General features: G+C 39.8%; 2 protein-coding genes across 6 annotated transcripts in view; both read right to left on the bottom strand.

The window, feature by feature from the left end:
* The window catches only part of CORIN (corin, serine peptidase), a 262,182-nt gene extending 258,929 nt beyond the window's left edge, over positions 1-3,253 (bottom strand). The window contains 2 exon segments of the mRNA XM_040484427.1: positions 1,538-1,719; positions 1,722-3,253. Coding sequence (XP_040340361.1) covers positions 1,538-1,719; positions 1,722-1,818 — 279 coding nt within the window. The 5' untranslated portion in view covers positions 1,819-3,253.
* A 5,479-nt stretch (positions 3,254-8,732) lies between these two features.
* Positions 8,733-25,529, bottom strand: part of NFXL1 (nuclear transcription factor, X-box binding like 1) — a 73,762-nt gene continuing 56,965 nt past the window's right edge. For all 5 annotated transcript variants that reach the window (XM_040484356.1, XM_040484334.1, XM_040484376.1 and 2 more), the window contains exons 19-23: positions 24,859-24,928; positions 18,449-18,553; positions 14,301-14,387; positions 13,452-13,505; positions 8,733-10,411 (exon numbers count right to left, since the gene is read on the bottom strand). In XM_040484356.1, the coding sequence (XP_040340290.1) occupies positions 10,238-10,411; positions 13,452-13,505; positions 14,301-14,387; positions 18,449-18,553; positions 24,859-24,928 (490 nt within the window). In that variant the 3' untranslated portion in view covers positions 8,733-10,237. The remainder of the gene's footprint in view (positions 10,412-13,451; positions 13,506-14,300; positions 14,388-18,448; positions 18,554-24,858; positions 24,929-25,529) is intronic.

Here is a 25,529-nt window from a genome sequence, read left to right as displayed (position 1 = left end):
CTCGGCTCCCTAGTGGTCTTTGGGGATCACGAATTCTGGGCATAACAATTTATTTCCTTAATCCTCACAGCGTTCTTATAAATGGCCAACAGTATCATCTCCATTTGCTGGATCCAGGTTGAACATCAAGGTTCAACAGGAGTATCTGACTTGCCCAGGGCTTTGTAACTTTCAAGGGGTAAAGCCAGAGATTTGAACTTAGACACCAAAACCCATACTCTACTCTCCAAGGCACCCCAGCTAACAGCACCTTTCACCCTTGTGATTTTTTTTCCATCCCTACCCTCAATAAACAGTCTCAAACACAAAAGCATGTATGTGTGTGCACTTTGCATGTCCGGGTAGATTTTGTGGAACAGGTTAAGTCTGGAGGTTGCTTGAGCGCTTCCTGCGGATCGAGTGTTCTGTACTGGTCAGTATTCCTTTAGCCAAGCAGCCCCATTTTCCACTTGGCCAGGCAAAGTGGAATGCCTAAGACAGTGATGGGGCAAACGGGATGCATGGGTGCAATTCTCCTCATGCTCTCCAGGTCATGCCAAAAAATTAACGTTTTGCAGCATCTTTAATTTCAATACCGCCAGCTAAAGTGTGTGTTTTTGGATAATGATCCCGCCTTCGTCAGTACATCCTGAACTTGGCTCCCTTTCTGGTAGCAGTCGGGCATTCCTTCGCAGAGTTGTTTCCACCAGCAAACCACTCTACAAAGACAAAAACCTAAAAACTACAAATGTGTACCCAGAAGCCGTCGGAGGCTTAGCCAAGAACTGGTCTTTGTCGCGCATTGTTCTCAGAGGTTCCCCGCGGGAGGAAAGCTCCACTTTCTGAACTGCGAGGACAGCTTCCCTGGGAATGCCCAGCCCGGCCGCTTTCCTGTCGGGCTCGCGGCTCCGAGCGCCAGGGGCTCGGTCTGGGATTGACCGGCAGTGCTAAAAGCGCCTACACTGCCATCCACCGGCCCCAAGCTGGTGGCACCGGGGGTGGGGCGCCCGCCACGGGAGCTGGGGCAGAGTCCCCACAGGATCCGACACGACACCACCCTCCTCCCGCCCGCCTAGCCCTCGGTCCCCGCTCGCACAGAGCGGTCACTGGTCCCCGACTCCGTGCAGCCGGCACCGCCCGGCAGTGAGCGGATTCTGCGACCCTCCTGACCCCGAAAAAGAAGGGCGGTGGCAAATCAGACCCTGTTCCTGGGGGCTCAGGCCAGTGCGAGCCGTCTGTGACGCCCTTCCCTCCCTTCCGTCTCCCGAAGTAGGGGCGGCGCGGTCCCTTCCCAAGACAGGATCGGAGCCCGCCAAACCCAGAGCAGCTCCGAGCCTGCGCCCCCCCGGAGGCCGGCGCCCGTTGTGTCCAGGCGGACTTGCGCCAGCGACAGTCGGCGCGCAGGGGACGCGGGAGTTCGCGGCACGCTGCAAGCGGGGCCGGTTCTGGGATAAGCCAACGCTCAGAATGGGCCGGCTGTCCGCGGGGGGAGCGAGCGCAAGCCCCGGCTCGGCGAGGGACGGAGACCGAGGGGCGCGCAGTCGGAAAGCAGGCTTACGTCTGGGGCCGCCCGGGCTGCTGCTGCGCAGTGCTTCCGGGGCCGGGGCGTCCCGGGCGTCCGCGGCGCTGGCGCAGAGGGGAAGCCGGGGATCCCCGAGGGGCTCGTGCCGACGGCTCCTGCTGCCGCCTCCCCCGGCGGCCGCGCGCCGCCCAGTCCACTTGCCGCGTGCAGGGCGCCCGCCGAGGAGGGACTCTGCGGGAGACGTGCCGACGCCCCTGCCGAGGAGAGCGGGGTCTCCGGACCGACCCGACTCGGACGTTGAAGGAAAGTCTGCTCATGACCTTGCGAGGGTCGCGGACGCTGGGCGACCCGTGGAGGATCGTGCGCCCCGAGGACTGGTTGCTGGGAGCTCAACGCCGCCGGGCAAGCCGGAGCTCACCGACGGCGGGGGAGGAAGGTGGCACCGAGGGGAGGAGGACGCAGGGGAAGGAGGGGTCGACCCCGAATTCATCTGCACTGAGAGGTCATCCGACCTGTTTGCGGGCAAGCGCAGTTCGTGGATCTTACCTGCTCCGGGGCTCCGGCTGGGCGGTAGCGCTCTTCCCGAGCCAGGGCTGGGGACTGTTTCCTGGAGCACATGACTCGCTTTTTCCTGTGCCCACTCTTAACCTGGTCGCTTTTCTTTCCCCGTTGTGCCCTTTGGGGGTGGGGGGGGAGCGTACTACGGACGACTTGCTCCTCACTCAGGAAGAGACAAGTTGAACTTCAAGGGACAGGGGCCCCACATTTTGTCTGCTCCACAGATCCCACCCGCGGACCACTCCCTCCCTTCACTGCCGTCTCTGGGTCCCACCCATACGAGCCCTTAAGGACAGATCCTCCGCAACCCCACCTCTTTTGCATTCAAAGAAGTTACTCTTCAGGGGCAGAGGGGGAGGCCAAGCAGACTGCTGGCTCCCCACCCCCCAGACTTACACCCCGCGAGGACGGCAAGAAAAGAAGACCTGAAATTTTGGGCCCTGGGAGAGAGAACAGTTGGGAGCAAGAGTTACTTCTCGGCGCCCCAAAATCTCCTTATCACATCCTACACCATTTTCTTTTAGCCAGAGCTTAGGCAAGTAAAAATCGAAATAACTGCGGGCACTGGCAATAAAAGGCCAACTTTGTTTTCTCAAAAAAAGATGTAACGTTTTGAAGGCGAGCATTATTTGCATTAGACAAATAGAAACTTGCCTCCTGTTACATATTTGGTGAAGAAACTGCTTTTGCAAAACTGCCTGAGACTTTGCTGAGCTTTGCAGGCATGTGGGGGAACCTCAGGCTGCTTCCCTAATAAGCCCAGGTGGCAATTTCTTAGGGAGGGATCCACAGGCTGCCCCCGAGGGGTCCGGCAACCCTGCTTTTCTGTCATTCGCTATCATCCGCTCTTCTGCAGACAGCAAGGGGGCACTGCCGGTATTTACAAGGGTAAAGATTCCTTTCTCATGTGAAGGCCAAGACAGTTGTCATCTGTCCAGGGGTGTGGGGGGCAGGGAGACTACATTGCATTTTTTTCTGAAAAATGAGTTTTTATCCCACTTCGGTCAAGATCTTAATGGAAATTTCAAAAATGATTCATGAGGTCATGGAATACACCCATCTCCATTTTTCTGGTGGAGGTCATGCATAGTCAACAAAGTATGCACCAGGCACCTGTTCCTTGAATAATATTGCTGAGGGAAACTGTCTACCTTTGTACAACTGGGGGGAAATCTGTATTTTGTTTCTGAAATGAAACAGTAAAAAATATATATAGTAAAATAGTTGAAACGCTGATTTCATCAGTGTTCCACACATCAGATTTGAAATCCAGTATCTGACAAGTTTACCATCATTCAAAAAATTAAGCTCTTAGTATCTGAGGCAAGCTTTGTGCTAAGCACTGTACACAGATTCTCTCTTTTGGGTCTATCAACCCCTTTATGAAGTAGGTACTCTTACTGTTTATTTTAGAGATGAGGAAGATTTCGGGAGTTGAAGTGGCCGGTCCGAGGTTACACGGCTAGACGGCTAGACAAGTGCTGAGCTGGGATGCCCCGGAAGCCTTGTAACTTGAGGACTGTGTTCTTATTGAAATACTGCCTCATCAGAAGTTATTACTGCAGGGACACCAGTCTGAAAACGAAGAGCCTAGGGGATTCTTCAGCCGGCTCTACCTTGAGCAAATCATGTGGCCTTCCTGAGCCGCAGTTAACTCCCGTTTGCAAAAGGAGGGTTGGATTCAGTCCTCAAGGGCTCTACAGGCATTCCGAAGGCTGGTATGGATTTGTGTCCCCTCCTTTCCCTTCCACTTTCTGCCCTCTGGTGGAGGTGCTGCAGGAACTGTGAAAGCAAAGTAGATAAATCAGTGGATTGGAGATAGCTGGTGTGGACGGGTGTCCCTCTCTCTTCCACACCAGCTGTGTTCTGAGAACTAACACTGCTTGCATTGCTGGTGTCAGATAAGAATTCCTTAAACTTCTTTCCACAAATAAATAAAAAAAAAAAAAAAAAAAAAAAAAAAAACCCAAAACCCAACCAGTTCTGGTTACCAATGGTACCAGAGTGAATACTTGAGGTATTGGTGGCATGACAGGAAACATCTATTTTTATATACTTTGTACGAAGGGTTTATAATGTAAGAAATCACAAAAACGTGAGAAGTCTCATAACATCTGAAGTACTTCGGATGTGCAGAGGGCCCACAGTAATCTTCAATGCCCTGAGTTATTCCTTTTTAAAAATTTGCCACATTTGCTTTTCAACTTAAAATAACAACCGCCGGCTAGTCTCTTAAAATGCTTTAATTTTACAAGAGAAACATTTGTAGCCTTTTGAAATTTTTATTGTCTAGCACTTCCAGTGTATGTTCAACTAGTTAGATCATTTAAAAGAAATAAGACAAACCTTAAAGAGGTTGATGGGAAAGATCAACTTCTTAAACATACTGAATGTATCTCTACAAAGGATAATTTTACAGATGAAACTTTGGTCACATATATGACAGACCTCCTTAGTGCTTAGTACTACAAATGAAGGCAGTTTGAGAACAAGAGAAAGATATTTTAAAGCTGCAGCCAGCCTCCGAGGACGGTAATAGGCAAGCAGTGGCTAAGATAGATACGCTACCCCCACGACCTATCTATTTAGCTATTCATTCAACTAATACTCATTTAGGATTTGCTAGCCACCAGGTGAACAAAATAAGGGCTCCTGCCCTCAGAGAACTGTCAGTCTAGTAGAAGAGATGCATTAAACATACACAAAGAATAAGCTATGTAAAAATACTTGAAAATAATGTGAGGCTGGCTTTAGGGGATTTAGAACGTGGCAGTTTTAGCTGAGATCTAAAGAGGCAAAGATTTTTTTACACTGTTAAAGAGCAAGAAATAGGTGGACTGGAAATTTAACTGTTGCAGGGGAGAGTTTAATTAAAAAGACAAAATCAACATACCCTTATCAGCACACTGAAATATTGTGCATATGTTAAGAGTAGCATGGGTAGACCTTCTGCTTTGCTGTACCTATTATTACTAGTGTATCAGTCCCCTCCTCTACTATACCAGAGCAGTCATTTGGGGAAAGGAATAAGAATTGGTCCAGAAAAATTTCCAAAGGAATTTTTATTTTTGGCGCCCTTGCCCACCTAGTGCTGTTTCCTCACCAACAGGGCCCCTTCCTGCAATTTGTCCAAACGCCCCTACCTTTGGCCAGCATTCTGCCTGGTCTTCAGAGGGATAGTGCCCACCTCATTGACAGTGACCACATGAGCAAAAGCTGAGGTGCCTCAGTTCACGACAGATTTTTCCCCCTCTGATTTGTGAATCCATTTGTAACAGAGGTCTTGAAGTTATGAGATTAAGTCACACTTACCTATATTATTATAGCTAAGATTTTTTTATTAAGTTTTTTTTTTTAATGTTTACTTATTTTTGAGAGAGAGCGTGAGCCGGAGAGGAACAGAGAGAGAGGGAGACACAGAACCCAAAGCAGGCTCCAGGCTCTGAGCTGTGAGCACAGCGCCCAATGCAGGGCTCGAACCCATGAGCTGTGAGATCATGACCTGAGCTGAAGTTGGACACTTAACCGACTGAGCCACCCAGGTGAGTGGCTACGATTTTCTAACCACTATGTGACCAAGTACTTCACAAAGTGACATATCTATTTTGTTTTTGATCCTTGAAACAAACCTACTTTCCTTTGCTGTAAAAGGAGAATGCATAGGCTGTCATGGCAATTTTTAAAACATAAACTGCTTTAAAATAGTTGCAGACATATAATAATAGCTAATGCTTGTCACTATTTTACAAAAGGAAATTGAGGCTTACAGAAGTTAAACAATAAGTGTTGCAGTGTGAATAGCATCCCTCCCAAAACCAATGTCCATTTGGAACCTGAGAATGTCACCTTCCACATTTGGAAATAGGGTCCTTTGAGATGTAATTAATTAAAATGAGATTATACCGGCTGAGTGGACCTTAAATATACAGAGGGGACAGAAAAGGACACAGACCCAGAGAAGAAGGTCATGCGAAGACAGAGATGAGACTGGAGTAATTATGTCCACAAGCCAAGGACTGATGCCCACCACCAGAAGCTGAGAGAGGGGCATGGAATAGTTTTCGGTCTCCAGAAGCAGCCAGTCAATCCCACTGTCACTTTGATTTTGGACTTCTGGACTCCTGAACTGTGAGAGAATAAATTTCTGTCATTTCAAGCTACTCCGTTTGTGGCCATTTGCTATGGCAGCCCCAGAAAACTAATGCCAGCATCTACTCTGTGGCGAGGCGTGCCCCCTCTGAGGTTACAGCGGCAAACAAAACTGCACTCCTGCCCTCATGGAACTTATGTTCTAGTGAAGCAGGTGAGACAACAAACAAATCCATGATACAATGACAGGTACTGTTTGGTGCCAGGAGGAAAAAATATTGTAAGGTAGAGGATGGCCAGATGATGATGAAAAGGGAATGTCTCTCTGAAAGTGTTTTAACTCAAATGAATCTGGACTGTGGAATTTCAGGCTGTATGTGGGTAACTCTTCACAGTTCTACATAAGTACATGTTGCACATTAACTGAAACTGAAGCTTAGAAATAAGAGAAGCGCAGCAAATAAGAGCCCTAAGCTTACCCCAATAGACCAAGATTCTGCAATACCTGGAAATGGTTTTCCAGGTGGATGCCTGGTCTCTCTTGTCCGCGGAGGCGTTCGAAGCTCCCCCTCCCAAATTTGCATCTCTTCTAGGGGGTGCTTCTTCCCTCTACGAAGCTCACCGACTTATAAGTAGACTCTAAGCCCCAAGGATTAGGTGGTCTAATCACTGCCACTCAATACAGAGGACAACTTCCAAAGACCAGAGAGGAGACATAGCTGCCCTACATCAATTCTGACTCCAGAGCTTAAACATCTGCCTCACTAACACCCAAGGATGGGCAAAGGTAACACCTGGAGGAGTCACCTGGGTCATGTGAAATAACATGAAGAGCCAAAAAAGCTTTAGGTCATCTTGAAACACTACCACAGATACTTACCTGCGTTTAAAATTTTTAACAAAAATCGCGGCACCTGGGGGGGGTTCAGTCAGTTAGGCCTCCGTCTCTTGATGTCAGCTCAGTTCGTGAGATCAACTCTGGGTCGGGCCCCATATTGGGCTCTGTACTGACAGCGCTTGGGATTCTGTCTGTCTGTCTGTCTCTCTCTGCCCCTTCCCTGCTCATGGGCTTTCATTCTTTCTCAAAATAAATAAATAAACATTTAAAAAATAAGTAAGTAGGGGCACCTGGGTGTTGGTTAAGCGTCCCCTATCTTGGTTTTGTCTCAGGTCAGGTCATGATCTTGACGTGAGTTTGAGCCCGGCATCGGGCTCTGCACTGGCAGTATGGAGCCTGCTTCTCCTCTCTCTCTCTGTCCCCCTCCCAGTCACTCTCTCTCTCAAAAATAAACACTTAATTAATAAGTAAATAAATAAAATCTTTAACATTAATAGCCATGAAGTTCAAGCATCAGACTTCTTTGCGAAAAGCAAATGTTTTCAATGTTTTTCTTCAACCAAGTTCCTCTGGCAATTTCAGCAAAGATTATACCAATTTATTTGAAATTTGAATTTAATTTGGACTTGAGTAAAGTAATTGAAATACAAACACTAGGTTCTGAACACTCCCTAAAAGTTTAAGCCGAAAAATTAAAATTTCCACAAATTTCAAATAGTCAGCTACTAAACTTTTACAATGACACAGAGTGAATAGGAAAGTAAGGCCATGACATTCACAATTTTATCTGTGTCCTTTCTAGTGGCTATTTGATAACTCTTCCATTCCTTCTCTGGTTCAGACTGAAGCAAAAAACGGTCCATACGTACTGCTTTATTTCCCTCCAAACCAGTAGTTAGGCCAAAATGAACTTCACGTTGACCTTAAAGAACTATCCTATCTCATTCATTCCCCTTCCACTCATCATGCAGCGGTTTCAGCAACTTCCTCGTGCTCGCCACTCTTTCAAAGGCAATGGGGAACTGGGGCGAGGTATCACCAGCACCTCCAGCCTAGGCTGCCTCCCAGCCCATCCCCCTCCCTTGCTCCCTTCTAGTCTTTTCTCCACCAGCAGCCAGCAGCCAGCAGCCAGCCAGTCACCTTAACAACAGTAACTATTCCCCACTTACAGCCTTCCAACACTGCCCTCTGCGAATGGACTAAACCCCAATTCCTCACCATGGTCTATGGGGCTCAGAGACTTAGTACTTGCTACTTTTCCTCCCTCATGGATTTTTCCCTCATGTCTTCAAGTGAGGGTCATTCAGGGCACAGCTCAGATGTCTCCATCTCAGAGGGACTTTCCCAGAATAGAACAGCTAGTCCCCACTTACCCCCATTTTCATGACTTTTCATTTTTTAATACCACCTATCACACATGAAAGGACATTCATTTCATTGTGTATCTATTTCCTTCCTGTCCCCTTCCACTCCTTAGTCACTCCCTAAGAGGAAGGATCACTCTCATCTCCAGTACCTACAAAGTACCTGTAACACAGGAAACACATCTGTTGATTGAATAAATAAATAATTATGTGACTTTGGGTAAATTAACAAAGCTCTGAACTACTAGCCAAGCAATTACAAAATAATAAACAGCTTAATTATTATTATTCTAATCAGTCTCATTTCTCAGCTCACTAAATTCTTCCCCACAAATGCGAAAAAAAACTAGCAAGAACAGAAGCCCAACAAACAGATAGGAAATAGGCTTTAGGCTCATTTATTAGGCCAAGATTCTGAGATACATGAAAAATAGCTCCTCAGGTAGACACCTAGTTGCTCACAGTCTTTAATATTCACCTTTTAGAGTCAGGAAATGACATAAGTGTAGCAGCTCTAACTTAGAGCTCCTGAAAACACTAACCCAGTTACTCTAACATGGAGAAAGGCAAAAAAGAAAAAAAGTCTAAAATCAAAACACAAATACCATAATGAAAAGAATGACTGCCCTTTCATTTTAGACACTAGCTAATACTAGACGAATGCATATAACATTAAAAAATTTTGAATTCAGGTCAGCAAAGTGTAAACATCCTTCTTTGTATTTCTGTTTAAAACATACTTCTGCATTTTTCAGTATCTACCAATTAACTATGTTTTGCATCAAGTATTAGAGCTTTTATACATTGATACTAATACCTAGCCTAAAATTACTGGCTCCTGAATCTTCTAGATAATAGTAAATATTCTAGGTTACAAATTTGGTATGAAAAAGTTTAATGAAAACATTAATCATACAAAAATTAAATAGGAAAACCATTTAAAATGACAATTCAAACAGATTTGGCTTACTGATAGTTCTCTATCAGAGTGTTTTTTTCATAAGAACTGATGATTTCCAGCTGAAATCTACTTACAGGATCATGGTAAAAAGAAATGAGAGTTAAGTATAGAAAGCTCATAAGCCCTGTGCTCAAGCATTTATTGCTCATAAATATCAGTTTTTCTTTTATTGTTACTTTGAGAAGACATGTACAAGTTTTACAAAACATGCCAAACTTCAGTTAAGTGCTTCTTACACAAGAAATAGCCACATGTGAGAAATCTAGCCTGACATTTTTAAAAACAATTATATTTTCCTCTGAGAAACCCACCACATAAAAACTTATTTCAATAACTGATAAAAATTCCTCACTAATAAGCCAATTTCTGGAATCTAATTACATCTAATTATAGCTTCATGTTACAATTTAAGAGGTCTTTTAGAGAATAGTTTTTTTTTTAAAGTACAAAGTTACATGATCAAGAAAAGTACCTTTTAATAAGTAACCAAAACATTGTGAAATATTCCTTTTACTGCACATATGGCTCAGTTTCATCTTAATTTTGCAAAAGAAAGAAAGAAAGAAAGAAAGAAAGAAAGAGGAAAAAGAAAAGAGAAAAGAAAAGAAAGTTGGTTTGAAATAATCAATGAAACAACTGTGTTAACACAAGGAAGCGCACTGAACAACTGATGTGCTACCCTGCCACTGGCTATGACTTATGAAAGATTTCACAATTTCGGGTCATGCTTTTACTAGTGAACAATGTTACCCTACCACTTCCGGTATGCTCATCAGGAGAAAGCTTAGCATTCCGTCCTTCTAACAACAGCCGGAAGAGAACACAGAGACGAATGTGAATATATATGTTCTACAGTATACACTTCCTAACGTTCCAGACTTGACTTCTCTAAATCCAGTCTGAGGTATGTGAACAGATCACAACTTCTATGCCACGTCACGGGCTATGTACCAGGCAAACACTAAAACCACCAGTGCACATGCGGGAAGGAGAGAATATTTGTATTTCTGCCATAGCGTCAGCTCCACTGCCACTTCATCTCTTTTCCTGCTCTTCTTCCGACGACCTTTCAGTCTGTTTTCAAAAGCCTCCAGTTCAGCCTAAGTCAAAAACAAAACAGTATCATTTTTATTAGATTCGATACGTACGCTGATTTGAAATTCTCCACTTGGATGAAAATCAATTTGTGAAATGTTTTAATAGTAATGGTATAAAATAAATATATTGATTTGATTTTTTAAAAAAAACTCTCTCCACTACAGATTGCATTCAACACATTCAGAGTTAGGTAAGCAGAAAGGGAAATGGGGAGTCACAGATTATTTCAGACCATGGGCCCGACTTTGACACAAAATACAGAAATATCTGATTAAAAAACGGTGCCCTAAATATAGACATTAGTATTATACTTCAACACCACTAACCTACTGGGTTTTGACAACAATTTCTGGCAAGCGATAAGAGATGACCAGTGAGAATAAAAATACCTGTAATTCTAGCTTTTTACAATGCTAGTAATAAATATAAATGGCTTTATGAAGGAAATTCAAGTGAGTAGAGAAAAAAACTGCCAGAAATTGAGTCTTCTCTTTATCAAGTACATTTAAAAACAGAGTAGAAATTCTTCAGGGGAAAAATGCTTCATGCTTTAAGTCAAAATAACTATTTTAGAAAGTAGAATATAAAAACTGGTTCTAAAAAAAGGATAACTGGATGATACTCATGAAATGCGTATTTTTATTCTACTGTTAAGAACTTAACTTTATACATGATAACGTAACATGATACACTACAGTGCATTGTAACTAAACCATGATAGTCATTAACTAAAATATGTATGTAATCGCCATGCAAGATTCTGTACTTGTTTATTTATCTAAAGGAAATACAAGTTAACCCTTAAACAATGCAGAAGTCAGGGGTGCTGACCCCACAGTCAAAAATCCACATACAACTTTTGACTCCCCCAAAACTTAACTGCTAATAAACAGCCTTCTGTTGACTGGAACCCTTACCGAACAGTTGATGAACACATATTTTGTATGTTGTATTATATACTGTATTCTTACAATAAAATAAGCTAGAGAAAAGAAAATGTTCCTAAGAAAATCATAAGTAAGAGAAAATACATTTACAGTACTGTGCTGTAGCTATCAAAAAGAAGCCTCATTTAAGTGGACCCCTGCAGCTTAAACCTGTGTTGTTCGAGAGTCAACTGTACAAACTTCAGTTAACACATCCGTTACTTCACCCGTAAACCACATGTGAAGATGAGCTACTCCTGGACTTAATTTAACACAAAGTAGCATTCTTCAAGGAATCAAAATGTCAGAATATTTTTCGTGGTGGTTGAAATAGAGAACAAGATCAATATACATGAAAAGGAGCCAAACTTGGGAACTGACACAGTAAAATAATTGATGCTTTAATGATGACCCACATTCATCATGCAGAATTTATTTTTTTTTTCAATGTTTATTTATTTTTGGGACAGAGAGAGACAGAGCATGAACGGGGGAGGGGCAGAGAGAGAGGGAGACACAGAATCGGAAACAGGCTCCAGGCTCCAAGCCATCAGCCCAGACCTGACGCGGGGCTCGAACTCACGGACCGCGAGATCGTGACCTGGCTGAAGTCGGACGCTTAACCGACTGCGCCACCCAGGCACCCCATCATCATGCAGAATTTAAACAATGTTCTATACACTCTGTTGAAAAGGTCAGTAAATAGTGAATATATTAAAAATTTCCATCCACAATGGTTTATAAAAAGGGAAAGAAGATTCACCCTCAACTATTCCTAATAAATTAACCTCCCAGGATTCTAGTCAATCCACGTTTTACTGTAAGAGCTTTGATAACTTATTTCGGAATATTAGGCAAACCAACTTTTAGAACCATTTAACATCAGAGGTCATTTTAGCCCACTTTTATTTGCTACCTGAATTGTTTCCAATGCCCTCCCCTCAAGTCATATAAATTTCAATCTCCTCATTCAAAAGGCATCAGTTTGCATATAATATACCCTTTTTGCTAAGTATGGAGCATCTCAAAATGCAAACTGATAAACAATCATGTCACTATTAGAAACTTAAGCCACTCTTTGGAGTATACAATCAAGATAGTATTTGAGCAAATGTACAGAAATGTAGTTGTTATCTGCTATAGAACAAAGAGCAGATAATAATCCTGCATTTATGAAAATAAAGGAGAAATAAGGGAATGTATTATTAAAATAAGTGCATTGGTTAGTAAACAACACTGACTTTTACAGACAATTTACAACCCAGTAAAATAGAACTCAAATAATTTTAGGTAAGTGAAGACAAGTGCTCCAAGAGGTACTTTAAAATGGATGCTGCCAGGGGCCTGGGTGGCTCAGTCATTTAAGTGTCTGACTTTGGCTCAGGTTATGATCTCATTTGTGGGTTAGAGCCCCGCAGTTCATGAGTTCAAGCCCTGCATCGGGCTTGCTGCTGTCAGCGCAGAGCCTGCTTAGGATTCTTTGTCCCCTTCTCTCATTGCTTCTACCCGGCTCAAGCATGTTCTCTCTCGTTCTCGCTCAAGAAAAAAAAAAAAAAAAAAACATTTAAAAAAAATACTATTTTTGAGAGAGAGAAGGGAGACAGAGTGTGAGCAGGGGAGGGGCAGAGAGAGAAAGACACAAAATCCGGAGCAGGCTCCAGCTCCGAGCTGTCAGCACAGAGCCCGACATGGGGCTCATGAACTGTGAGATTATGACCTGAGCCAAATTCGGACACTTAACTCACTGAGCCATCCAGGCGCCCGTAAAAAAATTTTTAATAAAAAAAAATGGATGCTGCCACACCCCACCAACACCCACCAACCTAAAGAGGAGTTAAAATTCTTATCACTAGAGAATGGATGAGCCTGGCAAGGAAGTAAATTTGGGAATATACAAAATATCTGGGAATATACAAGATTTCATGCTTCTTGAGAGGTTCAGGATAGCTGGACTGAAGTGAGGGAATGGCTAATTTCTGTTTTGTAGGAAATGTATTATTTTCAGTCCAGAAAACAGTAGACCAGCCCCTAGTTTGTATGTGGAATATACCTTGTGTTTCTCTAAAAACTAACAACGATACAAAAAGACATAAATCTAGGTATTTTGTTTAGTTACCTGTTGTCTTCGTTTTTCCTCTTCAAGAGCAGCTTTGGCTTCTGCTTCTTTAATCTGTTTTACAGACATTTAAAAGTATATTACCATCATAACCATCAAATTTTATTCAGAATTTTAACATCTTCCCACCCAGGATCCACTAACCCAGAATGACTTCTAGGAACTTTATATTGGAAGTTACTTAATGACATGTAAAGGTTATACTGAGAAGTGTTACCAAGGTTCTGTCTAACCGACTGGAAGGGGAGGGGAGGGATAGTGTTACACAGTATATAAACATTTCAGTTTAACAATTATAATAGATATTAGATCACAATTCAAAGAGTCACAAAACTGCAAAATGAAATATTTTTAAAGCTGATTTTTTTCTCTTGAGTTATCATACTAAGTCTATAATAAATTATTCAATACCACTCTTTTTCTAGAGTTGAAATTGACCATTTTCTGCAAATGTTCTATCTGGAAGGGAATCCTTAGTATCAAACAAAATCAAGAGTTTATTCATTGAATGCATTAATGGAGGCAAATGATGACACTAGAGGTAACCCAAACAGCAAAGAATTCCAAAACCTTATTTTGTATTATTTTAACCTAGCTTTCAGGAGGCTTAGACTAACATTAAAATGAAAAACTATGTCCCATTCCAGAGCATTATACACTAACTGGTATGGAAAAATCTAGTACACACTGAAGAATACACCTGGGGATCAAAAATAGGCCTACAAAACTAGGCTTATTACAAAAGCAAAAAGAGAGGAGATTTGCTTGTAATAAGCACATAAAGTAATCCACAAAATATGAAAAGGCTATTAATTAGCAAATTAGAATTGACATTTAATGCAACATTACCTCAGATGCTTTCCGCTTCATTTCCTTGCATGTTGTGTCACATTCTATTGAAATCTGATTTTCACGTACTTTGTTACACTGTAGTTCCTACAAATAATATTTTTAAAAATTTGATTTTAAAAGCTTTTTTCCTCAAAGTCCTAACTGTATGCCACAAAAAAGCAAAATTTATCTAACAGCTTACGGTTATGCATATTAAGAGTCACTTCATGAATATTTAATGATGATATGGTTACAAGCATTAAATGTCTTAATTCAAAGAGGGATCATTCTTTTATTGTCTCATAATTGAAAAAAAAGTAAATAACATAAAATTCAAAGCATCCATTTAATAATTATTTACTAGAGCCACTATGAACTTAGCTTTAATTTCATTTTTATTCTTTATTTTTATTGTTTGTTATATTTCTAAGGCTTCCAGGGGATAAAATGTTCTAGAGTAGTGGCATCCAACACAGCTTTCTGAGATCATGAAAACGTTCTAAATCTGCACTACCCAACAGAGTAACACTAACTACATATGGCTACTGAAACTCAAAATGTGTCTAGTGAAACTGAAGAACTGAAGGTTTACTATTATTTAATGTTAATTCGTTAAAATTCAAATTTTAAATACCCATATGTGCCAACAGGTATACGCAAATGGGCTCAATATCATTAATCACCAGGAAAATGCAAATCTAAACCACAATGATATAATCACCTCACAACTGTTAGAATAACTATAATTAATACGCCAATAAATAACAAGTCATGGCAAGAATACAGAAAAGAAAAAGAAAGAAACCTTGCGCTGTGTTGGCAGGAATGTAAATTGGTATAGCCAGTATGAAAAACAGTGTGGAAGCTTCTTTAAAAACTTAAAAGAGATGTAGTATAGGTTTTAGCAGTCTTACTTCTGGCTATACAGGGAATGAAAATAGTATCTAAGAGATATCTGTGCTCCAATATTCACTGCCATCATTATTCACAATAGCCAAAATATGGTAACAAGACATGTGTCCATCAATGGATAAGTGAATGAAAAAAAATGTGATCTGCCTACCTACCTATAATGCAGTATTATTCAGCCATAAAAAAGAAGGAAATCCTGTTATTTAGAGAACATGGATGAACATGGAGACAATCATGCTAAGTAAAATAAGTCAGATACAGACAAATATTATATGATCTTACTTACATGTGGAATCTAAAAAATTAAAGCTGAGAAGAACTTAGAAAAGCTGAGAAGAGAATGGAAATTTCTAGGAGCTATGGACTAGGTAGAATATGAAGAAATTGGTCACTGGCTACAAATTTTCAGTGATAAGATGAATAAGTTCTAAGGAACCTAATACACCACATGCTGGCTATAGTTACTGATACTGTATTATATATTTTAAATATGCTCTGTAAATATTCTCGCCACAAAGAAACAGTAACTGTGAGGTAAATGTTAATTAGCTTTATTGCTGTAATCATTTCACAGTGTATATGTGTGGACAATCATCATGTGTGCACTTTAAATACATATAATTTTTGTCAACTGTGCATCAGTAAAGCTAAAAAATATTCAAATAAATAAACAGCCATATGTGGCCAATGGCTACCAACTCATTCAGTTCTAGAGAATTTTCTGGAGAGCTACAAATTTCCCTCTCAACCACTTTCTTTTTTAAAAAAGTTTTAAAATTTTGGTGAGGCACTTGGGTGGCTCACTTGGTTAAGTGTCCGACTCTTGGTTTCGGCTCAGGTCATGAGCTCACAGTTTTGTGAGTTCAAGCCCCATGTCTGGCTCTGCACTGGCAGCACAGAGCCTGCTTGGGATTCTCTCTTTCCCTCTCTCTGCCCCTCCCCTGTGTGTGCTCTCTCATGTTCTCTCTCTCTCTCTCTCTCTCTCTCTCTCTCTCAAAATAAATAAAATTTAAAAGAAAAAAAAAGGTACTTACAGAGTACCTATTACATGCCAAGCACTGTATGAGGGACAGGGACACAATAATGAAAAGAATGGAATAATATGACAAGTGGTTAACTAATAATAACAGCAGCTATTTATTAAACATAGCAATCACTGTACTAAATGCTACATAAGCATTACCTCTTTTATTCTTTTCAATAAATCTAAGTATAAATTCTCTTTTATGGATGAGAAAACAAGGTTGCAGACGTCCCTAGGATCATCAAGCTCTTAGTCATGAACCTAGGATAAAGGAAACCAAGGGAAAACAGCATCTAAGTCTTCCTAAGGGAGTCAGGACAAGGAAGAGCTTCCCAAACAAGGAAATGCTTGCATTGAATACTAGAGGCAGGATTCTAGTGGACGGAATGGTAAAGGGAAAAAACTTTGCATTTTACACAAAAGGAAGAATGTATACATTGCCACAGATTAAAGCGTAAGGTAGCATATATGTTAGGACACCTAAGTAACAGATTCACAGAGATGGCTGCTAGAGGATGAGACTGGAGATAAGCAGGCAAACATTCACCATCACAGATTCACTTGAATGCCAAGTCAGTATGTACATAGATGTTTCTTCTAAATGCATATTCTTTTCCCATAGTGATGAAGAACCACTGAAGAACTTAGATTAAGGAAGTACTAGACTTGGAGGCAGGGAAATCTGCTATGAAGCTGTTATCAGAGTCCAAGAATGAGCTGTTGCCAAAGTTCTTCTAGTGGGTGGCAAACTGTATTTGGACAGTAACAGGACATGAGAGAGACATCGCAGATGAAAAGTAACTTGACTAAGCATTGATTTTCACATAAAGCGGTCCAATTTAAATATCTAAAACTTAGGGATTCAACTTCAGAAGAGGTCAGGCTTCTAAATTTAAATTCAGAAGCTACCTATCCCAGGAAGTGATGGTAGGAACTGTGAAAAAAAGTAAAAAGCAAATATCCTCAATAAAAGCAGAAGATTCTCAATAAATATTTGTTGAATGAATTTAAAGAAAAGAAAAAGACTAACTTTAGGGGATGACCATAAGAATATGAAGGAAAAAAGGAGTTACAACTGTAACTGAGATAGCAAAAATCAGAGGTCAACAGCGTGAATAGGCAAGTCAAGGAAAAGGAGGCTGAAAACAAGACCACCCAGCTGCTGACACTGGAGAACAGTGAGACTCTTCTGTGTAAGCTTAGTTTAGCTGAATGGTGTATAGTTTGCTTCCACTGAGCTTTCCAGTTCTTAGTTTTGCCCTTTCAGGGGCTCCTGGGTGGCTCAGTGGGTTAAGCGTCCGACTTCGGCTCAGATTATGATCTTGTGGTCTGTGAATCTGAGCCCCACATTGGGCTCTGTGCTGATAGCTCAGAGCCTGGAGCCCGCTTTGGATTCTGTGTCTCCCTCTCTCTCTGCCCCTCCCTGCTCAGACTCTGTCTCTCTCGCGCTCTTTCAAAAATAAACAAACATTACAAAAAAAAAAAAAAAAGTTTTGCCCTTTTACTCCTCCATTACCACTATTTTATCTTAAAATGAATTCTCTCCCAGTTTGTTATAAGGCTGTGCATGTGAAGTCTTTTTAAGGCTGTGTTTTCACAACATAATACTGATGGCAAAAACTATTTCATAATTAAGAGCAACAAAGGTTAAATTCCAGACCATTTCTTAAACCATGAAACTCACTCTATTACTCATTCCATGTTCCTTGTACAAAGACCTCAAATCTAGAGCATATTAAATTTTTTTTAATCTTTATTTCTGAGAGAGAGAGAGACAGAGACAGAACATGAGTGGGGGAGGGGCAGAGAGCGAGGGAGACACAGAATCTGAAGCAGGCTCCAGGCTCTGAGCTGTCAGCACAGAGCCCAACGCAGGGCTTGAACTCACAAACTGCAAGATCATGACCTGAGCTGAAGTCGGACGCTTAACCAACTGAGCCACCCAGGTACCCCTCAAATCTAGAGCATATTGATTCTACCCAAAAAGAGGGCACTGAACTTAGTTCCAACATAAAACAAAGTTCTTTTATGAGTAAATTACTGAAAACTAAATTGCCAAACAAAGCTGATTTTAAAAATAAGTACCTACAGAAATAGGCTAACAATAAAGATTCTAAAAGATAAGACCTTAAAATTAAAAGGCAAAAAGTAAAGCCAAAAACTACCAAAACGGAGACAAAAAAATTTTTTTTTACACAGAAAAGTATATTCAATAACTTAAAATACTTACCTTTTTTATTCTTTTACAAGGGCATCTAAGTTTTACCTTCTGGTTGCAATTAAAGGGACATTCACCAGGATGACACATTTCTTTGCATCTGTGACCACAAGGAAGCTAAAATAAAACGAAAATAAAGCAATTGCATATTTATATTCTAGTCATACTCTACAAACTCCCCTTCCTCCAACAGCTATTTTAAGAGAGTCTATCACAGCAGGGTCGGTCAATCAACCCTGGATAATGATCTAATTTTCCAACTTTTTCTTTTAGATATAAATTACTTTACACATAAATGTTAAATATTCTCCCCAGTTCCACTCCAAGAGTGTATCTTACATCAGGGTTGCGGCTAGTTATAGCCATGTGACTATGTTCTGGTCAATGAAATGTAAGCAAAAGTGCTTTTGTGCCTTCAAGCTTTTCAAGAGCATACACCCATGTTCTTCCCTTCCCAATGTGCTGTAAATGATGACATTTAGAGCACGAATGGAAACCATGTGTCAAGATGAAGCAGAGCTGCCTGACTTATTTGGGTTCCTGGATGAATACATGGAGCACAGTGATAACACATCTACCTTCCCTATATGGTTATATAAGAAAGAAAGAAAACTTTGTCCTTAAGGCACTGTGTTGTAATACAACTGCTTAGCCTTTTACTCTAAATCATTTCTCTTTGCCACTATGTATTAAAACATATTATATAGGTAGCCAAACCAACTAAGCAATTGCCATGATGTCTATGTGGCTCCTTGTCTTTAGTTATTTACTATCTTCTTATCACAGTCAAGCTTTCAGATGAAACATTGTGATCTTCTTTGTATTCAAATCTTATCCAGACTTCAATAAATGGCTTAGATCACCATAGTAACATGATAGAAATTTGCCTATATTTGAACAAATAATAGTAATTATGTAAGAAATCTACTTTTAAACTATTGTGACACTGTTTGTGTGGTCTTCAAAAAAATTACGGGCGCCTGGGTAGCTCAGTCTGTTGAGCGTCTGACTTCAGCTCAGGTCATGATCTCATGGTTCATGGGTTCAAGTCCCATGATGGGCTCTGTGCTGACAGCTCAGAGCCTAGAGCCTGCTTCAAAGTCTGTGTCTCCCTCTCTATCTGCCCCTCCCCCGCTTGTGCTCTGTCTCTCTCAAAAATGAATAAAAACATTAAAAATTTTTAAAAATTTAGACACTTCATAGATTCCTGTCTCTCCAACCAGACTGTGAATAAAAGACACCATTGGTTAGTGGTTAAATTCCAAAGTCAAGCTGCCTGGAACTGAATTTCAGCTTCCCTATTTACCAACTGTGAAATCTTGGGCAAACCTCCTGACTTTTCTGTGCCTCACATATAAAACTGGGAAGGGAAACAGAACTTTGTAAGGCTGTCGTGAGGATTAAATGTTCTCGATATATTTAGCTATTATAATAAAAGGTATTATAATGAGGGCAATGGTCTTCTATTTCTTTGTGTCTCTTATATTCATTAACAAATACACCTTAATAAACATTGAATTCTCCAACTTCTGATCTTTATATTTCACCAGATTGATTCTTCAAACTATTATCTCTACTGACTTTAAAACATTCAGAAGTCTTTTCCATTGCCTTTAGTCTCTCTCTGGTGTGCAACTAAATTTCTTGTTTTTTCATTTTTAGCTGAGACGTTCGCACCAAAACTAAATGTGGATCACTCAGACTACATTTTCATCGGTCCCACCATAGGCTGCGCTGCTGGAATGAGTTCCACACTAGCATTCCTGGACCACTTAGGTTTTGTTTTTCTTTCTACCTAACTACAGGCCTTGAACACTGCTTACTAAGCTCAAAAGTTCATAGTTTTGAACTATCAAATATCTGCCTCACAGGGTGGTTTAAAGTCTTTGTCCTCCTCAACTTCTTCCTCACTTCCATTCCTGCCAGTGCCTCTAGCCTGACTTCATGAAGAAGACAAACATTTGGCATCAACTTACCACCCATCCTCTCTTCTTCTCCAAACAGGTCTCTGTAGCCTCTTGCTCTTTCCTTCATCGAGGTAATGATATCGATCATTCTCTCTAAAAGTAACTAACCACTCTACTTCAACTTTAAATCAATAACTCTAATGGGGAAAGTGAATAGGGAAGCTTTTCAGAATCAATATAGACTTTCTGAAGTTACTCAGAATTGTGACTATAGTATTCTATATTTTCAACGTGTTGGGATTTGATGAAAAGCTAAAAACCGGATGTCATATCTTTCTGGATGTCCTATCTTTCTGCCTTAGTCCTAAAAGACCCCATGGTCACTCTCCACAATTTCACTACCATCTTAAAAGTCTCTTTTCTCTGGCTGGGTCTTCTACCTTTAAAATGTACCTCTTTTCTCTAAATACTGTATTGATCCTGTTACCCCCATCTCACAATTCTTCCATGAATCTCCCTGCCTTTCACCTTCTCTGCTGGTAGAAGAAACAGAAGACATAAATTGGGATGGCTGCCTGGTTTACCACAGTTCTCCCAGGAGCCATGGCCATGACTGCACCACCCATTCCAGTTCCCTGTCTGTTGCTGCCTGTGCCAAGGGAGCCCCCATACCTAAGGGGACCAATCAGATTTTCTCTCCTGATAACTGAAAACTAAAAAGAAAGAGATGGTGGTTTGAATAGTCATCTCACTACAGAGCCCTCAAGCCCCTGCTGGCAAGCCCCTGGGGGCTGCCCAGGTCCTGCCCTTCCCAAAGTTTGCTGTAACAGCATTTCCTTCAAAATCTATGAACTGGCCTCCAATATCCTCCAAATATGTCTTTTTTTGTGTGTGATAAGTTAACCAAACTGATTTCTATAGCTTGCAAGGAGAACTGAAACTCATCCAGAAGTCTGCTGTGCTGGTATCCAACATATGCCCCACAGACAAAAGTAATGTCATTAATCCTGAAAAAGTATTAAAAACCACTAGTAATCAGGAAAATGTAATTTAAAATCAGCAGATGCCATAGAATTGGCAAAACTTAAAAATTATGACAATACCAAGTGTGGTGGTAACTGGAAATTAAAATACTGGAACTTTAAAATACTGGTAGTAAACAGGAAAATTTACTGACAGTAAATTGTACAACTATTTTGGAAATCAATATGACTTTAAGTTGAAATTATACATCCCCTATGAATAAGCAATGGCACATAGAGAAACCTATATCCACATATATTAGAATGTACAAACAAGAATGTTCATAGCAGTATTTTTAGCAACTCAAATATCAACCCACAGTAAAGAAAACACAGTGAACTATAGTCTACTCACATAATGGAATAAAGACTGTGGCAACATGTAATAAACGTGACAAACATAACATAAAGCACAGTAAGTAGGTCACATAAGTTCATACTTTTGAACTTTTAATATAAAATTAGGCAAGCAATATTGTTTCCAGATGAAAGCTATAAACAAAAGCAAGTAAATTACTATAAAAGGGAGATGGAGATAACATATAGGATAGAAAGAGGAAACTACAGTCAGACAGGGACTTTGGTAGACTTCTGAGATGAAGTCACACTGTAATTTTTAACCTGGGTGGAGTTATACGGTCTTGACTTTTTAACCATTTGTTAAACTGTCCATATGTATTACGTATTTCTGACTAGGTAATAATTTCATTGTTTAAAAAAATCAGATGTACAAGTATGTGTTATCTTAAAAGCCAGCTTATATTCTAAAAGAGCTGAAAAGCAGTTTCAAAGGAAGCTGATTAAAATGCATAATATATAAAGACTGTATCTTCATTACAGACTTCACACCAAAATACTGAGGTTTTTCTAAAACATCTAACCTTCACATTCATTTAAAGCAGAGATAGCCTACTCTACTCAATGTGGAATGGTTTTCTTCTACTCAGTCCCTAACATCATTCTGCTAACATTTGCATGTAATATCCAACACCTCATCAATAACCAATACTGTCTACTTCAAAATGTTCCATTTTAATCACAACAATTAAAAAAGCTCTTTAAAAATAATTAAGGAAAGCTTGCAAAACAATGTTTGTGGATAAATACCCACATATATCATCATCACTACAGCAAGCACATATAAGGCACTTACTATATACTATGACATTTACATGTTATTAACTCATTAATACTCAGCGCTCAGAAGTGAGTATTATTTCTCCCATTGTATACATGAACAATTTGAGTTACAGAGACATTAAATAATTTTCCCAAGCAAAAAGTAAAAAAGCTTGCATGGGGATGATAAAACCGAATTCAGAAATGTTTTAAAAGCAGAATTGTGTATGTGGGGCAGTTTAAAGGTGTAGTTAGTTCTTCATGGTATCTTTATATCTTCTTTTAGTTAAATTCAAACCAGTCCAGAAGACATAGAGTGTGTATATCTAGAAGGATATGCCTATATCACTCCCACGGTTCAGTTTAATTCACATTCAACAAACATTTACCAACTGCCTAATACATACAAACAGGGAACAAAGGACTGGATGCAAGGACAAATATGACATAGTCCTTGCCCCCAAGAAATCCATAGTATGGGGAGGGGAAGAGAAAGTGAACAGGTATCTATCAATACATCAGAATTTACCATCATCTTATACCTTAACTCTGAGTACAGGATATCTGCTGCAGATGCAAAGTGACACAGTTCTTGGTTGATCCCAAGTATGACTTGATTCTATGGCTTAGTGAGTCTCAAAACTGTGGTGCCAGACCAACAATATCACTATTATATATAAGCTTATTAGAAATGCAAATTCTTGGACCCCCAAAACCAGAAACTCTGGGGCAGGGCCCATTAATCCATTTCAAGAAGCTCTTAAACTGACTGTTTGAGAAGTATTGCTGTAGCCTTACCAATGTTGAGAGGCCATAAACTAGAGTAAGTTCTATTAGACACCTGTCTGCTCCTAGACTGTTTCAAACTATAACGGCCACCTGGATTGTTCCCAAACTAAGGCTATATTTTTCAAGAGAGCCCAAGGAGACTCTGGAAATACTCGGGGCTCCAGAATGATCTAGAATCCAAATAATCATGAGCATGGAAAACAAATTTTTAAACAGTGACCATCCATCTAGCCCCACCAAATGTCATAACAGTATCACAAACGAATCACAGCCAAGGAAATGTTAAACTGCAAATTAGCAATCCCTAAATTTAATTTTGTTATTTCTAACTACAATCTCATACCAAGTTACTGAGTCAGATTAAAAATAAAACATTCTCAACCACTTATTACCTGGAATCTGAATTTGGGCAGAAGAAAATTTATTTTAAAAAGGAAAAACTCAGGATTTGAAGAATTCAGAAAATTAAATTTGAAGTATCCCAATGCCCCCCTTAGTTTTGCGTGTATGACAAAGACAGGTTATTAAAATAATCATTTATTGCTTGAAATGTCTGTTTATAATCTCACATAACTTTTAAAATACACAGGTTCAACTTCCAATAGTTCTTAAACAGAAATCCATAAAAAGCATCCAGTTTTAGTTAAAAGGAAATATTGCTAACAAAAAGGCACATCAGGCATTAATTTCTTTTTATTTAATTAAAGAGAATGACTTCTATACTTGTCATTAAGGCTTTGTCGTCATCTCTCCCTGACTATAAAGAGGACGAGAAACAGGTAAATACATAAAGACAGAATTAAAATAAAAGTGGTACAATGAGTATATCTGTAAGTCAAAGGAACTCCTTTATAAATGTCCAACCAAATCAAGTAACTATTACTGCCCTACCTCCAACAACAAAAAAGGGAATACTCTGACTTTTAAGTTAACCAACTATAGACAGACCACTTTGGTTTCTCAAATTATCACCAAGAAAAATCACTGGTGACTTTTAACCTTTACACTCTGAATAATTTTTCTGAACTATTTTTAATACTTTCAGTTTGGATACAATGCACATACAAGAATCAGAATATTTAAAAATAAAACTTTAACAGAAGTACTTTGTATGAATTAATTCAAAATAATAATGAACTTTAAAGTTCATACATACGCACGTGCACACGCGCGCGCACACACACACACACACACAAATCTGCTTCTTAAATAACCTACTATGGATTTACTGTCTCACAGCCTATGACTCACACAGTTCTTCACCTATTTAATATTTTAAGGAGGGGCAAAGCATTAGGTCAATACTCTATCATATAAAGTATATAACCTGTCTTTAAAACTGCTCTTAGAAAAAAATCTTCGAAGGGTCAGTCTTAGTCCTAATAGCCCCAAAATTTCATAAAGAGATGTGCATCCACAGTTAGTAGGTATTACATTTTTACAGACCTCAATCACATCTTCCTTTCTGGACCCACATGTCTAGCAGGTTCAGAAAAGACCTGAAATAAGACCAAACGAGAAAAGAGAAAATCCAAGAGAAACAAGGCCATAGAAATACAACCTAAATGTTTCTATTAAAGCTTACCTCTTTAGGACACTGATTTTTGCAACAACTAAGGAGATTCTTTTCATCTATATCAGCAGTGGTTATTTTTCTAAAAATAAAAGAGGAAATTTTGATGCCATTCAAACCAAAGTCCATTTTATAACATAATTTCTCTAAAAGTAATTCACAATTTCAAACATATCCATAAAATTACCCTACTTCATTTTTTTCTTGAAAACTATTTTGTGTACCATCTGTAATAATTATCTCAAATTACTTACCTGATCTGATAACTGAAAACTTCCAGCGCTTTATCTATTACCAATAAATCAAATGCCAAAAAGTCAATCACTGCAAAAAGGGAGTATAAAACACATACAAAGTATGATCTCTTTAATAGTTCCTGCTATTATCTTTCCCTGTTGATAGATCAACCATTATATTATCATATAATTATCATTTTCCTAATACTTCTATGAACAGTTAAAAACTGATGGCTCAATATATTACTTTAAAATTGATCCTGAGAAAATGCTCACCCAGATTTCTTTTTTTTAAGTTTTTATTTAAATTCCAATTAGTTAACATAAATTGTAATTTAGTTTCAAGTTTCAATACAGTAATTCAATACCTCCATACAATACCCAGAGCTCTCATCACAACAAGTGCACCCCTTAACCCCCATCACCTATTTAACCCATTCCCCCATC

Source organism: Herpailurus yagouaroundi, unplaced genomic scaffold (genome assembly GCF_014898765.1).
Source record: "Herpailurus yagouaroundi ecotype Mexico unplaced genomic scaffold, PumYag 28, whole genome shotgun sequence".
Taxonomy (NCBI): domain Eukaryota; kingdom Metazoa; phylum Chordata; class Mammalia; order Carnivora; family Felidae; genus Herpailurus; species Herpailurus yagouaroundi.
This window is presented reverse-complemented; position numbering and strand designations above follow the sequence as displayed.